Raw genomic sequence first — 15,691 nt, 5'->3', positions numbered from 1 at the left:
TATGTATACTTTCTATGTATACTTTCACTTTTCTTCAGAGTCATGGGATCTACTGTAATTTACATCCTTATGTATAAGGAAAAGTTTCCCTCATATAATAACTTTTAAAACCATAATGGGAAACAAAAGTAAGTGCATTCTAGGGACTTCCATAGTGGTCCAGTAGCAAAGACTTCATGCTCCCACAGCAGGGGATCTGGGTTGCATCCTTGGTCAGAGAACTAGATCCCATACACTGCAACTAAGAGTTCACATGCCACAGCTAAAGATCAGAGATCCTGCATGTGGTGATTAAGACCAGGCGCAGGGAAATAAATCTATGTATATTTTTTAAAAAGTTTATTCCAATCACATTGTTTAATATACTGGTTATATATAGAAGGGCTTCCCTAGTTATTTAGCAGTAAAGAATCTGCCTGCCAATGCAGGAGATGCAGGTGATGCAGGTTCGATCCCTGAGTCAGGAAGATCCCCTGAAGAAGGAAATGGCAGCCCACTCCAGTATCCTTGCTGGGAAAACCCACGGACAGAGGAGTCTGGTGGGCTACAATCCATAGGGTCTCAAAAAGAGTCGGACACAACTGAGCGACTAATCACACACAGCATGCACATATAGAAACTATTATATAATAATGTTGGGTTGACCCAAAAGTTCATTTGAATTTTTTTATAACATAGAAAAACTCAAATATTTTGGCCAACCCATACATGCACTAACTTTACAAAATACTTTATATGAACTCTTGGAATTTAGGCAATGCATTGTAAAGCCACCCAGTTAGAGTTTTGTACTATTGGCTTTTTAAAAATGTACTAGGAATAATTTTATTAGTATGGGCTTTGCCTTAAATTCTTTGCCAGATGGGAGCAAGTTGTCATTGCTCCCATCTTTATAGAAGATGTCTCACAACCTCTGGTCTCTATTTTGAAATTCATTATCCCTATGACTTCCTCTTCCTTGATTACACAAATTACTATTGGCTGTACTGAACTCAGAGTTCATTGCTCTAACATTTGAAAAGAATAATTTAGTATTTGAAAGGAACTACAGTGCATGGGGTCGCAAAAAGTCAGACACGATTGGGCGACTGAACTACAGCAGTGTATTCACTTATTATATTGACTTTATTAAAATGTGTATTCTAGACACCTGTAATTAGGAAATCTTGGTTACAGTTTGAGGTTTTTAACAAAAGATTCTAAATGCATTTTTTTTCTTCCTGTATAATTCAGTAGAGTGTTCACCGTTTTATTTTTAGTTACTGTTTCTTAGGAAATACTTATCTATGTTATTTCTGACTCAGTACACACTATAAGAAACTAAAGTTTGAAACTGAAGTAATCTTATCATTTTCCCCACATAATGAAATTCTGAATAAAATTTTCAAAATTGTTGACTTTGATTTATTTATCTCTAATTGGCTTTGCCCTTGTTTCCTATATTGGAATTTTATTAACGTATTTCACTTTAGGCTTTCTTCTCTCCTTAGACAATTTTTGAAATGTGGAACTTTATCATTACCAGTTAAAGAATTAAGGTTTGTATATTTGGTAGACCAGGGGCTTAGTAATTGATAGATTTCATTCACTCATAGAATAGTGTGTTTTCTTTTAGCAAATATTTTAGTGTTTTAAAAATGGTATCTCCTTTTTGAATCCTTTCTTAATCCCTGTCAGCCTTGTTTTGTAGTTCCCTAAGGTCAGGAATCAGGTCTTAATAATTTTGTAGAATTTTACTCCCTATAGCATTTATGTGGCAACTTGGACACTCAACAAGTAAGAGCTGATTGTATTTTTTAAAGTAAGCCTGTCAGATGTCTAATGATTTAATGTTGTTGTTTAGTCTCTTAAGTCGTATATGATTCTTTGAGACGCCATGCATCCCTGTCCTTCATTACCTCCCAGAGTTTGCTCAAACTCATGTCCATCGAGTAGTTGATGCCATCCAACCTTATCATCTTCTGTCACCCCATTCTTCTCCTGCCCTCAATCTTTCCCAGCATCAGGGTCTTTTCCAACGAGTCAGCTCTTTGCATCAGGTGGCCAAAATATTGGAGCTTCAGCATCAGTCCTTTCAATGAATATCCAGGGTTGATTTCCTTTAGGATTGACTGGTTTGATCTCCTTGCTGTCCAAGGGACTCTCAAGAGTCTTCTCCAGCCCCACAATTTGAAAGCATCCATTCTTCGGAACTTAGCCTTCTTTATAGTCCAGCCCTCACATCCATACATGACTACTGGGAAAACCATAACTGTGACTATACTGACCTTTGTTGGCAAAGTAATGTCTCTGCTTTTTAATACGCTGTCTAGGTTTGTGATAGCTTTCAAGGAGCAAGTGTCTTTGAATTTCATGACTGCAGTCACCATCCACAGGGATTTTGGAGCCCAAGAAAATAAAATCTGTCCCTGTTTCCACTTTTACCCCATCTATTTGCCTTGAAATGATGGGACTGAATGCTATGATCTTCGTTTTTTGAATGCTGAGTTTTAAGCCAGCTTTATCACTCTCCTCTTTGACCTTCTTGAAGAGGCTCTTTAGTTCTTCTTTGCTTTCTACCATTAGAGTGGTAACATCTGCATATCTGAAGTTATTGATATTTCTCCTGGCAATTTTGATTCTAGTTTGTGACTCATCCAGCCTGGCATTTCACATAATGTACTCTGCATATAAGTTAATATGCAGGTTGACAATATACAGCCTTGATGTACTCCTTTCCCAATTTTGAGCCAGTCCATTGCTGTATGTCCAGTTGTAACTGATGCTTCTTGACCTGCATACAGGTTTCTCAGGAGGCAGGTAATGTGGTCTAGTATTCCCATCTCTTTAAGAATTTCCCATAGTTGGTTGTGATCCACACAATCAAAAACTTTAGTCAATGAAACAGAAGTAGATGTTTTTCTGGAATTCCCTTGCTTTCTCTGCTTTCCAGCGGATGGTGGCTGTTTGATCGCTGGCCTTTTCTAAATTCAGCTTTTACATCTGGAAGTTCTCAATGTACTGCTGAAGCCTAGCTTGAAGGATTTTGAGCATTACCTTCCTAGCATGTTAAATGAGTGCAATGATTTAATATTTGTGTTTTATTTTTATAGGCTAATGTTTCCAATAATCACTGGCCATCCTTAGTTCAAGAAGCTACAGCTGAGGCCCTGAAACTTTGCTTTTGTCCACTGGCTGTCCTTTTACAAGCTTTGTTACAATTCAAACGCAAAATGGGAGCAAGGTATAAAGAATCTTTGTTCATTTTTTTCTTAAAATGTTTCTTCACTTTTACTCTTTCTAGGAAACAAAAGTTTAGAATGAATTTAACAAACTTTGATGTTATTCATATATGTATTTCTGCTTTGGAAAGGCTGATTCTAGTAACCCAATAAGGAAGAAAATAAAGTCTTAAATTTTTTTTAAAAAAGTAATTTGGTACACAGATATAGAATATGAGAGATTTGCATGATAGTCTTTCAAGTGAAGAAGGCCTTGGTATTTTTGTTCTTTAGTGTTTTAGGATGAGATAACAGTATAAATGTGGATTCTAGTAACAAGCAAAATCCAAAAGGCTCAAGTTCAAAGCTAGATTGACATAAGTTCTTTCAGAGCACAATAAGCTATGAAAAAAGTAATAAATATTGAAAAGGCAGAGATGTTATAAATAATGTGGTTTTTATACCTAGAAAATCCAGAAGCTTCACAGAATTAAATGTAGAAATTTTAGCAATCTTTTCTTTGGAAGGGGGGTATGAGGTCAGAAATAAATTTAAAGAAAATCACTTAAGCGTTATATGGATGAAAAAAATGGCAAGAATATTTTGAAATTCTGAGAATAATATCTAGTCTAATGGATATCACACATAATACAAAACATAAGTAAAACAGTAGTTTAGGAGCATATATTACTGGAACAGAATTAGGTATTGTAGACATAGAGCTCAACACACAAATATGTGGCAAAGGTCACATCAACATCACAAAATAGAAGTGAAGGAAGAGTTAAAGACCTATGACTAATTAGCAGTCCCATCTTCATTTCTATTATATATTTATTTTGCCATTTTTTTTATATGACTAATTTCACCAAGAAATGTTTTAGGCTATAATTTGAAGTTCCTAATGAACTCTTTCTGCTGAAGCTCAGTATACATGACTTCAGTTCAGTTCCAGTCGCTCAGTCGTGTCCGACTCTTTGCGACCCCATGGACTGCAGCATTCCAGGCATCCCTGTCCATCGCCAACTCCTGGAGTTTACTCAAACTCATGTCCATTGAATTGGTGATGCCATCCAACCATCTCGTCCTTTGTCCTCCCCTTCTCCTCCTGCCTTCAATCTTACCCAGCATCAGGGTCTTTTCCAAGGAGTCAGTTGTTCACATCAGATGGCCAAAGTATTGGAGTTGCAGCTTCAGCATCAATCCTTCCGATGAATATTCAGGGCTGATTTCCTTTAGGATGGACTGGTTGGAGCTCCTGACTTAGAGAGCCTTAACCCCCAGCCTCCTGTAATCTCTGTGAGCAGCAAAGGCAGCTCAAATAAACATACTGCTTTACTATTGATTCCTATGTAAACACATCTTAAGAACAAGTTCTTTAGCTCCTCCTTCTAACCAGTTGCTACTTACAAAATCTTGTTCAGCAGTCCCGAAGTTACCACAATTTGTGTTATTTCTACCCATACAGAAGTCTTTGGAGTCATAAATATTATTAAAATTGGAAAGAAGAAATTAGAACACAACTCTAAATCAGCCTGTTATTACATAAGTTCACATACTGTACAGGTTTAGTACATGAAAGCATATGCTAAAAGTCTGATATTGTACACTTAGCCTCTATTGTAGATGTTAAATATTTCAAATTGTTTCCATGTATGTTATCTTTGTATCTTTATTTTCTGCCTGCTTTGAAGAAGGATTAGAAATAGAGCAGTCAGAAGTGCTCATAAAAAGGTTCATTTTCCCATTCTTTTTGGAAAGAGCCTTATTTGTCTGCAAAGTGAGAGTAAGCAGCAACTAGCCTTACAAGGTTGTAAATGTTAAGTGTGACCATATGTGTAAAACATTTGGCATACTACGGCATAGCACATAATAAATACTTAATAAATGTTAACCATTATTATTACCCTTTTTGTTACACGTATAAAAAATTTATGAAGTAATCAGCATGTCGTCTGCAGAAGAATGAGAAAGATAATATTATGTGTGAGACTAGTAGATGAAGTATCTTTGTATGCTTTGGACTAAAAGTGTGAGTATCTTTTTCCTAGAGAGACACGGCGACTTTTGGAGAGAGTTGTGTATCAGCCTGGATATCCCAAATCTATTGTTTCAACAGCACGTTGGTACCTTCTGAGACACTTACATGCCAAAAATGACTACGAGCTCATTGATGTAAGACCCTGATTTTATTAAAAATATTTCATCGTGGACCTTTGTTGTATGAGGGCTGAGTGTTGCTGTCGTGTGCTTTGTAGGATGCCTAACCAGCATCCCTAACCACTGTAACCACTGGATGCCAGTAGCAGCGTCCTCCACCCAACTTACAGCAGCTGAAAGTGTCTTCTAGAAATTGCCTAATAATATCTCAGGTGTCATCACCCCTGGTTGAGAACCACCAATTTAACCTGTAGAAAATACACTCTTCTAAAGTGCTAGGTAGCATAAGAAAATATAGGCGAAGGTTCTGGGTTCTGGTGGTAGTATTTCTTATAACCAATGCAAAGGAGGCAGTAGAGAGAGAGAATACGTTTAGAAATAGCAGAAGTTAATGGGATGTCCATATTATCTTTGGAAAAATTATTTTGCTTCTTATTGTCTTTGCTATAAAATGCACATGACAGTTTCTACTCCACTTCTCATGGGATGGCTCTCGTTTCTAAATATGTAGACATATACAGTTGACTCTTGAAGAATGTGTATTTAAATGGTGTGGTTCCCCTTACACTCAGATTTTTTTCAGTAATAAATACTACAATACTCCATGATCCTTGATTAGTTGAATCCACAGATACCAAAGAACTGCCTACATGCATGGCTGACTATAAGTTGTATGTGAATTTTTGAGCATATAGCAGGTCTTCATCCCTAATCCACATGCTGTTTAAGGGTCAGCTGTGTGTGTGTGGATTCTTTTTAAAAAGATAGAGTACGTAAGACATGTATTAGGTCTAAATTCTTACAACTTCAGCGAACAGTTTTAAAACACAATGAAAACTGAGAAGCTTTTTTTTTTTTTTTAACACCCACAGCCTTGGGAGAAGAGAAAAGTGTCTCCCTCTAGAGCACAGGGTAGGCATGTTTACTGCCAATTATAAAAGATTCAAGTCTCCTAGGCTCAGGGTTCCCCTCTTGTCATGCAACACACTGTGTGTGTGGGAAACCACATGCATCCATCCACGTCACCCCTGTGAGACTTAGAGGGTGAGGGGAATGGATGCAGATACACTGATACTTGTGTCGTTTGCTACACCCTGAATGATGAAGACATTTGTCTCTGACCCACGTGTCCTGTGTCTTCTAGCAGTATTTGTGAAACTGTGGCAGGCTAGCTTGTTAGGTTGCAAATAGAGCAACATCTCAGACCCTTCTCAGTGTTTGAAAATGAACAACCAAAAAATGTTTTAGTAATCGAATGAGCAACAGAAATCAAAGCTTCTAGTTTGTGGAATTGGAAAATATGGAAAAATATGGAAAGGTTCTTAATTGAACTTAGAACCTCAAACCTTGATCTTAAGCTGCGGTTTTAAAGGAGAGCAGTGTCATTTGGACAGCCCTGTGCATAAAATGGTCTTTGGGGTATGGGTTTAGAGATAACAGTGTTGTAAAAAAAGCCTCCAATCAAAACCTTTAACTTTATGCCCTGCTGTCAGCGGTAACAATCAAAATGTTGACATCTCTACTATTGAGTATTTGAATAAATAGTGCTTGTGTGATGTTAGCTTTGAAATTTATTTCAGCAAAAATGACTGAAAGGTTGCACAGAGTCAGTTCTTCTTGTGTAGTTTGATGTTGCCTACTGCCCTATGGCTTACTTCGTTTCTATGAATCTAGATATAGGTATTGTTAATAAAGAGAATACTAATGTTCCTATCTGTGATCTCCCACAGGTGCTGATAAACAATGCCAAAACTCATGGAGATACAAGAGCGTTGGAACTGAATCAGAAATTGGCCTCAGAATAACAGTGCTTTATTTTATAGTAAGCAGGCAAAGAAAAAGCTATTAGAAAGAATGAAACAAAGAATCAAGACTTTTCCCCAAAGCAACATTTTAAAAAGCTGTGGTTATAATCATCCATTCCTTTTTAAAATCTAAAGACCTTTAAGTTCTTAAGCTGGGGATGTAGTTTCCCATAAACTCTTAATATAACTTTAACTTGAAAACATTTTTGATTTTGAGAAGTCTATAATGAAAGGAAAAACCATGATTCCCTTAGTTGTTCGTTAGTTATTTGTGAATCATTATTTTCTGTATCTTGCATGGTGCACAATAGGACTTTTTTTTGTAATCCCTTACAATAAAGCCTTAATAGCCATTTGCTAAATTATATGCAAAATGAGATTAGCACAGTGCAGAATTTTATTTGTTAAAAAACAAAAGTTTTAATTCCTTCTGTGAATTCTAGAGTTCAGCAGACCAATTCATCCAATATCCAAATAATCTTATAATCTGTTTTACTGGTGGTTCATCTTGGATTCTGTTGAAGAAGTATAATATAAATGTTAGGTGAGTCCTAGACTGCTAATTGGGCTTCCCTGGTGGCTCAGCCAGTAAAGAATCCACCTGCAATGTGGGAGACCTGGGTTTGATCCCTGGATTGGGAAGATCCCCTAGAGGAGGGCATGGCAATCCACTCCAGTGTTCTTGCCTGGAGAATCCCATGGACAGAGGAGCCTAGTGGGCTACAGTCCGTGGAGTTGCAAAGAGTTGGACACGACTGAGGGACTAAGCACAGCACAGACTGCTAATGGATATGTTGGTAGAATTCAAAACACTGAAGTGTAAGGCTGCATTTCAAAAGTGGGCGAGAATTTTTCAGAAATAATGCTGATAGTATTTAACCGATCATGCAATTCCTTCATTTATGCTAAAAAGATGAACTTTTCTTAAATAAAAACAAAAATGGTGTCTTGTTTTCTTTATAGTATCAATTCAGATATAATTTCAGAATTTCCAATTTGAAGACTTGAAAGTATAGTTTCCTTTTTTTTTTTTTCAAAAAGCCATTTATATTAATTTGAAGAAGCTATATGTCGCTTGCTTTGGATCTGTGGTTTTAGAGTGTTTCATCTATTTACATAAATTATTTATTGTGTGAAAATGGGTGGTATAATTTATATATGTAGCTTTTCTGAACCATCAGCTTCACAGTGTTACTTTGTGAGATAGTACAAATTGATAATATTCTGTAATTAAATTTTACTCCACAGGTTAATCTATTGAATGCCTGTATTTGGCTGAATATTATCATCATTGAGACCTATTCAATCTGAATCTTTAACAATAGGTGCTAGGACTCTGCATTTTAAAGGCATGCCTAAGAAATTCTAATATTGGGCCATTGACACTCGTGAACCACTGAATTAATGCAATGATAACCCTGCCCTTTACTTCTTTCTTTCATAAGACCAAGCACTTGCCATTCTCTGCCCGCGTGTTCTGTCCTCACAACTGTCAAACCGATTCATGCTTTTCACAGCTTGGTCCTCAGGCTTGGCAAGGCTGTGCTAGAGAGGCTGTCCACGCAGCCCCATGCCCACGCAACCCTGTGCCCACGCAGCCCCATGCCCACGCCCTCCTACTCCTTCGAGGGCACATTAGCCTTCACCCCCACAGTGGACTTGTCCATCTGCTTACACGTGTATGAGTCAGTTCTTTTTTTTTAATTTATTTATTTTAATTGGAGGCTACTTACTTTACAATATTGTGGTTGTTTTTGCCATACACTGACATGAATCAGCCATGGGTATACATGTGTTCCCCATCCCAAACCCCCCTCCCATCTCCCTCCCCATCCCATCCCTCAGGATCATCCCAGTGCACCAGCCCTGAGCACCCTGTCTCATGCATGGAACCTGGACTGGCGATCTATTTCACATATGATAATATACATGTTTCAATGCTATTCTCTCAATCATCCCACCCTCGCCTTTTCCCACAGAGTCCAAAAGTCTTTTCTTTACATCTGTGTCTCTTATGCTGTCTTGCATATAGGGTCATCGTTACCATCTTTCTAAATCCCATATATATGCATTAATATACTGTATTGGTGTTTTTCTTTCTGACATACTTCACTCTGTAAAATAGGCTCCAGTTTCATCCACCTCATTAGAACTGATTCAAATGCATTCTTTTTAATAGCTGAGTAATATTCCATTGTGTATATGTGCCACAGCTTTCTTATCCATTTGTCTGCCGATGGACATCTAGGTTGCTTCCATGTCCTGGCTATTGTAAACAGCGTGAAGACATACAGATGTCTAACAAACACATGAAAAGATGCTCAACATCACTCATTATCAGAGAAAGGCAAATCAAAACCACGAGGTACCATCTCACGCCAGTCAGAATGGCTGCTATTAAAAAGTCTACAAACAATAAATGCTGGAGAGGGTGTGGAGAAAAGGGAACCCTCTTACACTGTTGATGGGAATGCAAACTAGTGCAGCTACTATGGAGAACAGTGTGGAGATTCCTTGAAAACCTGAAAATAGAACTGCCATACGACCCAGCAATCCCACTGCTGGGCATACACACTGAGAAAACCAGAATTGAAAGAGACATGTATACCTCAGTGTCCATCGCAGCACTGTTTATGAGTCAGTTCTTGTTCTCCACTTGCTTTCTTGGGCTGGTACTGCTTCACAAGGTCACTGGCACCTACAGTGTGGACTTGGCTAGCTTTTGCTCCAAGCCTATAATCAAGGAGTAAGCTTTTGACTCCATTGCCTAGTTCTGGCCTCTAGGAACTTCAAACACAGATTTTTTAGAAAATAAGATTAGAAAGTTCTGTAGTAAATACTATCTCAGGTAATTCTCTCTCTCTTTTTTTTTTGCATAGCTGTATATTCATCCTCTCATCCACATCCTTCTCTTCAAATTGTTCCCCAGTTACTGTGAGTCTCAAGTCATTCCTGACCATATGATTTATAGAACTAACTTTATGCCAGACCTGTGTGAAGTTTTTTAAACATTGTCATTTAATCGCAGTTGGTAAAGAAGAGTGATGCTAAACAGCATAGTTAAAGCAGAGAAAATTTGAGGTGAATCAGTGTTACCTGATTCTAAGAAGTGGCTGAAATTTCTTTTCAGAGTTTATATGTAAGTTTAATTAGAGTACATTAAAAGTTATTTCATGACATATCAATATTTAGCGTTCATAGTAAGTGTTTCATTATTTTTATCTCTTTGAGAAGTATAGTGTATTTTCTGGGAATTTTTATTTACCATTTGCTGTTATTAACTATTATTAGTCAACTTTAATAATTATTAATTATTATTGATTAGATACATATAGGCTAGCTTGGCATCTGATAGTCACTTCCAGTTGGAAAGTCATTTTTTAGCTTATGAGTCAACTTTTGGAGTACAGTCTGTTTGGGATCACTTGTCATATTTCTTAAAGTGCCCCTTGCGTTAATTTCTGGTCAGGATTAAAAAAACAACCTTGGTTTTAAATTACTCTGCTCTTTTTTCACTTTACAAATGAGTTGACAAGCTTCATTTAATCTGGGACTTTACACAAAACAGGATTGGTCAAAAATACTCGTATATTACAGGAATTAATAGATGTGGTTATTTAAATTGGTATGAAACTTTAGTTAGGTAAATATTTAGTATTAAGTCATATACAAATATGAAAAGATACACATATTTGTTTTCTCCACAGAAAATTAGTTATCTGCTTCAGGGAATTTTATAGGAACACAAAAATGAAGCATATTTTATTTATGAATCAGTGTGTCTTTCAGATTCATTTTAATTTTTTTGCATTAAAAAATGTGGAAACTTTGTTTTGGCAAAGTTGACCCTTGTCTCTGGACAGGTCTTCCTTTTTGCCACTTTAGTTTTATTGGATAGAAAACTCGGACTCCCAAACTGCTTGTTGTAAGACATAGCATTCAGCTGCTGATTATAAACTGACCTTCAATTTGCAGGAGATGTTTTTTGTTTTGCCTGTTTTGTTTTGTTTTTGTTTTTTTTGCTTTAGAAAGTTACATTTGTGTATCAGATACAGGTAGAGTGATCTTTTCATGTTTTTTTGGTTTTTTTTTTAGTTCTACAAGTTTATTGCTACCAACCCATCTCCCTCTACCCTCATGCACGCGTGCTCAGTCATGTAACCCCATGGACTGCAGCCCACCAGGCTCCTCTGTCCATGGACTTTTCCAGGCAAGAATACTGGAGTGGGTTGCCATTTCCTTCTCCAGATCTTTTCATGTTTAAGTGATATATATTTATTTTGCATGGGTGCTCAGTCTCTGCTCAGTCATGTCCAACTCTTTGAGACCCCACGGACTGTAGCCTGCCAGGCTCCTCTGTCTATGGAATTTTCCAGGCAAGAATACTGAAGTAGGTAGCCATTCTCTTCTCCAGGGGATCTTCCTAACCCAGGGATCAAACCTGTGTCTCCTATGTCCCCGGCATTGGCAAATGGTTTCTTTACCACTGAGCCACCTGGTACTTTTTATACAGATAAACTAGAAAGTCCACAAAGAAGGCTGAGCACCAAAGAATTGATGCCTTTGAACTGTTGTGTTGAAGACTCTTGAGAGTCCCTTGGACTGCAATGAGATCCAACCAGTCCATCCTAAAGGAAATCCATCAATATTTGTTGGAAGGACTGATGCTGAAGCTGAAGCTCCAATATTTTAGCCACCTGATGTAAAGAGGTGTTTCATTAGAAAAGACCCTGATGCTGGGAAAGATTGAAGGCAGGAGGAGAAGGGAATGACAGAGAATGAGACAGTTGGATGGCATCACTGACTCGGTGGACATGAGTTTGAGCGAACTCTGGGAGATGGTGAAGGACAGGGAGGCCTGGCATGCTGCAGTCCATGGGGTCGCAAAGAGTCAGACATGACTGAGTGGACAACAGCAACAAAAGTAAAAAGTCAGAAAATACCTTTATTTACAGCATACACATAACTTTTGGTTTAGAAAATGTAATCACTTAGATCTATTGGACCTAAAGACCATTCATAGTGTCTAGCTGTCTGCATACTATATAATAATGGGTTTTTCCTCTCTTTGGATGATTAGGAACTTTTTGAATAACAGTATTTTAAATTCTGATTACCTGAACAAATACCTTATACAACTCTTATTTTTTTGTAAATGCTATTTTTAAATTTCACAACGTTTTGAAGAAATTTAGAATCTCTTTAACAGTGTTATAATAGTTAAAACTTTTTTTCTTGTATTTTGAACTTAGAATTGAAATACCTGTTTATTTTAATGAAGGGAAATGATGCCAGGAGAGGGATCATTGAAACTGGAGTGTCCACTGAAAAAAAGGTGTTGGATTACATACAATATCCCCGGACTGTTGAAATAATTTGTTATGTCATGATCACGAGTTTGAATTGGTACACAGGTTCATTTGGGCTTCATGATTTACCACATACTTTCCCTATATATAATCCCTATGACAAAAATACTTAAGTTATATTTATTCTGGAGAGAAGAAAAATAATGGAAAAATAATTATCTTGTTATTTCTGTTTGTGGCAGCAGAATAAGGTGTCTGTGTCCCAACCCCTGAAATCTGAATACATCGCGGATGTGACTTAAGGTTTTGGACTTTGAGATGGGGAGATTATCCTAGATTATCTGGGTGAATCCAGTTTACTCATAAGAGTTCTTAAAAGTAGACAGCCTGTCAGAGAGACGTGCGAGCAGGAAGTCAGAGAGATTCAAGATTGCCAGCTGTGAAGATGGAAGAAGAGGGCCACGTCAGCAGAGAAGGCAGTGGCAACCCACTCCAGTACTCTTGCCTGGGCAATCCCACGGACAGAGGACCCTGGTAGGCTGCAGTCCATGGGGTTGCTAGGAGTCGGACACAACTGAGCGACTTCACTTTCACTTTTCACTTTCATGCATTGGAGAAGGAAATGGCAACCCACTCCAGTGTTCTTGCCTGGAGAATCCCAGGGACGGGGGAGCCTGGTGGGCTGCCGTCTATGGGGTCGCACAGAGCTGGACATGACTGAAGTGACTTAGCAGCAGCAGCAGCAGCCACATCAATAAGGGTTGCCTCCAGGAACTGGAGAAGGCAGGACATTCTCTCCTGCCGAGTTCCCGAAAGGGATGCGGCCCTGCTGGTACTTTGATCGTAGCCTGGTGAGACCCATGATGAACTTGTGACTTACAGAACTGTAAGATAATACATTTATATTTTTCAGCCACCGAGTTTGTGGTAGTTTGTTAGGGCAGCAGTAGAAAATCAGTACGTCGCTCACTGTGATTGCTGTTAAAATGAATACTCGTACCTTTGAATCTGAATTTCACCAGATCACTGCAGTTGAGGATCATTGTCTAAATTGTTGCCCAAAGGGGGGTCATCAGATACAAGATAATGAGTTATTAAAAATGGTTACTGTGAAAAGTACTTGGCTCTTAGGAATATGTGGCTGTTTATTTCTGTAATAAGTATCTGAAGTATTCACACGCAACATTCTACTTAGAACACAGTATCACCGACTTAGCTGATTACATATTATGCTTCTCTTAATTCTGTTTAAAAGAAACTGCACTGGATTATACTCACAAAACCTAAGGGATATATTTCAAACTCAGTTTCAATATTGAATGGGGATGTGCCTGGATAAGTCTTTTTTTTCTTTCTCTACAACTGTATTCAGAGTTACTCACCTCACTGTTAATAAGGTGTACAGTTAATGCTCTGTGCCGATGTTACTACAGCTGCCAATTGCCAGCAATGGACTGTGAGAAAACCCATTTCCTAACAACCCCAAAAGTTAAATTACTCTTTTTAAAACATAGCAAACTCCTAAAACTTGCAAAAGTATACATGTGCCATTTTTCCATCAGTCTTTAAATCTGAACCTAGATTATTAATCTACATCAGTGGATGTTAAAATGAAGTCATTTTAACAAATTATAACTATGCAAGTCAAAACACCACCAGTTAATATGAGTATTTTACAAACACTACATATTACCTTGCAATCTGAAACGTTACATTTCATATTTGTGTATGTTTATTTTCTATAAGTGAAACTTCACAGCATTCAGCAGCAAATAAAGTATAAAAAAATTAGTTCTGTACATTAGTTCCAACTATTTTACAACCTATAAGGCTTATGTCATAGTTCAGCACCAAAAAGATCTACAGAACTTTCTAACCCATTCTTATGCATTCCATGTGATAGTTTTTGTTATTGTTATTTTTAAGGTGAAAGTCTGAGAAAATGCTTTATATACCCTACTTCCAGACTTGAGAAGTGAAATACTTTTGGCTGGTCATGTGATGTAAAAAGTTGAGTTGTACCTTTTAGGTTTTTTGTGTTTTTTTTAGCAATTAGTGATATTTTATTTCTATTTTTGGCCACAGCACGTGGCACATGGGATCTTAGTTCCCTGATCCAAGGATCGAACCCACACCCCCTGCATTTGAACTGCAGAGTCCTTTAACCGTTGGACCACCAGAAGTCCCTGACCTTTTAATTTTTAATGTGAATGTGTAAAATCAGGGCCTTGAGCTAGATTTCTAATGGAAGCATTCCATTATTCTAAAGCTACCAAAGTTTTCCAAGTCCAGAGTGAGCTAAAGCAAAACACTGAAGTAATCTGCTTAGTGCAGCACATGCAAAGCCGCGACTCTGGTTTTCAGTGAGCAGTTGTGCTGCCCCTCCCCCCAGCCACACCCCCTTCACCAGTGCTTACAAACCTTAGGGTAGAAGCTCTTTTCAAAGATCCTCACCATAGAAAGGTGGGTAATCAGTTCTAGGTACATGAGTAGACCTTTACTTTGAAAATGATTTAATGGAAGCCAGCTTCTATAAATACTTGAATGGAATTGTGTGTGCAGGTGAAAAAGGTTATACTTCATTCCGATCTGTTGTTCAGTCTCTCAGTCGTGTCCAGCTCTTTGTGACCCCATAGACTGCAGCACACCAGGTTTCCCTGTCTTATCACCAACCCTGGAGCTTGCTCAAACTCATGTCCATTGATTCGATGCCATCCAACCATCTCGTCCTCTGTCATCCTCTTCTCCTCCTGCCTTCAGTCTTCCCCAGCATCAGGGTCTTTTCTAATGAGTCGGTTCTTCACGTAAGGTGGCCAAAGTATTGGGGTTTCAGCTTCAGCATCAGTCCTTCCAATGAATATTCAGGACTGATTTCCTTTAGGATGGACTGTTTGGATCTCCTTGCAGTCCAAGGGACTCTCAAGAGTCTTCTCCAACACCACACTTCAAAAGCATCAATTCTTCAGCTCTCAGCTTTCTTTATAGTCCAACTCTCACATCCATAGATGACTACTGGAAAAACAGTAGCTCTGACTAGATGGACCTTTGTCGGCTAAGTAATGTCTCTGCTTTTTAATATGCTGTCTAGGTTGGGCATAACTTTTCAAAGGAGCAAGCATCTTTAAATTTCATGGCTGCAATCACCATCTGCAGTGGTTTTGGAGCCCAATAAAATAGTCTGTCACTGTTTCCATTGTCTTGCCATCTATTTGCCATG

At 38.0% G+C, this 15,691-nt stretch overlaps 1 protein-coding gene and 1 long non-coding RNA gene across 8 annotated transcripts in view; both read left to right on the top strand.

The window, feature by feature from the left end:
• Positions 1–8,111, top strand: part of SKIC3 (SKI3 subunit of superkiller complex) — a 98,619-nt gene extending 90,508 nt beyond the window's left edge. For all 7 annotated transcript variants that reach the window (XM_081498754.1, XM_081498759.1, XM_081498753.1 and 4 more), the window contains 3 exons: positions 3,093–3,223; positions 5,252–5,375; positions 7,091–8,111. In XM_081498754.1, the coding sequence (XP_081354880.1) occupies positions 3,093–3,223; positions 5,252–5,375; positions 7,091–7,165 (330 nt within the window). In that variant the 3' untranslated portion in view covers positions 7,166–8,111. The remainder of the gene's footprint in view (positions 1–3,092; positions 3,224–5,251; positions 5,376–7,090) is intronic.
• Positions 8,112–8,819: 708 nt separating this feature from the next.
• On the top strand, positions 8,820–12,558 carry LOC145509611 (uncharacterized). Its single transcript, XR_014056237.1, has 2 exons — positions 8,820–11,349; positions 11,516–12,558. It is a non-coding gene; the product is annotated as an uncharacterized LOC145509611 (long non-coding RNA).
• Positions 12,559–15,691: the final 3,133 nt, after the last annotated feature.

This window comes from Giraffa tippelskirchi, chromosome 6 (genome assembly GCF_054371585.1).
Source record: "Giraffa tippelskirchi isolate mGirTip1 chromosome 6, T2T-mGirTip1v1.2.pri, whole genome shotgun sequence".
Taxonomy (NCBI): Eukaryota; Metazoa; Chordata; class Mammalia; order Artiodactyla; family Giraffidae; genus Giraffa; species Giraffa tippelskirchi.
The sequence above is the reverse complement of the archived record's forward strand: the minus strand, read 5'-3'. Positions and strand labels throughout refer to the sequence as shown.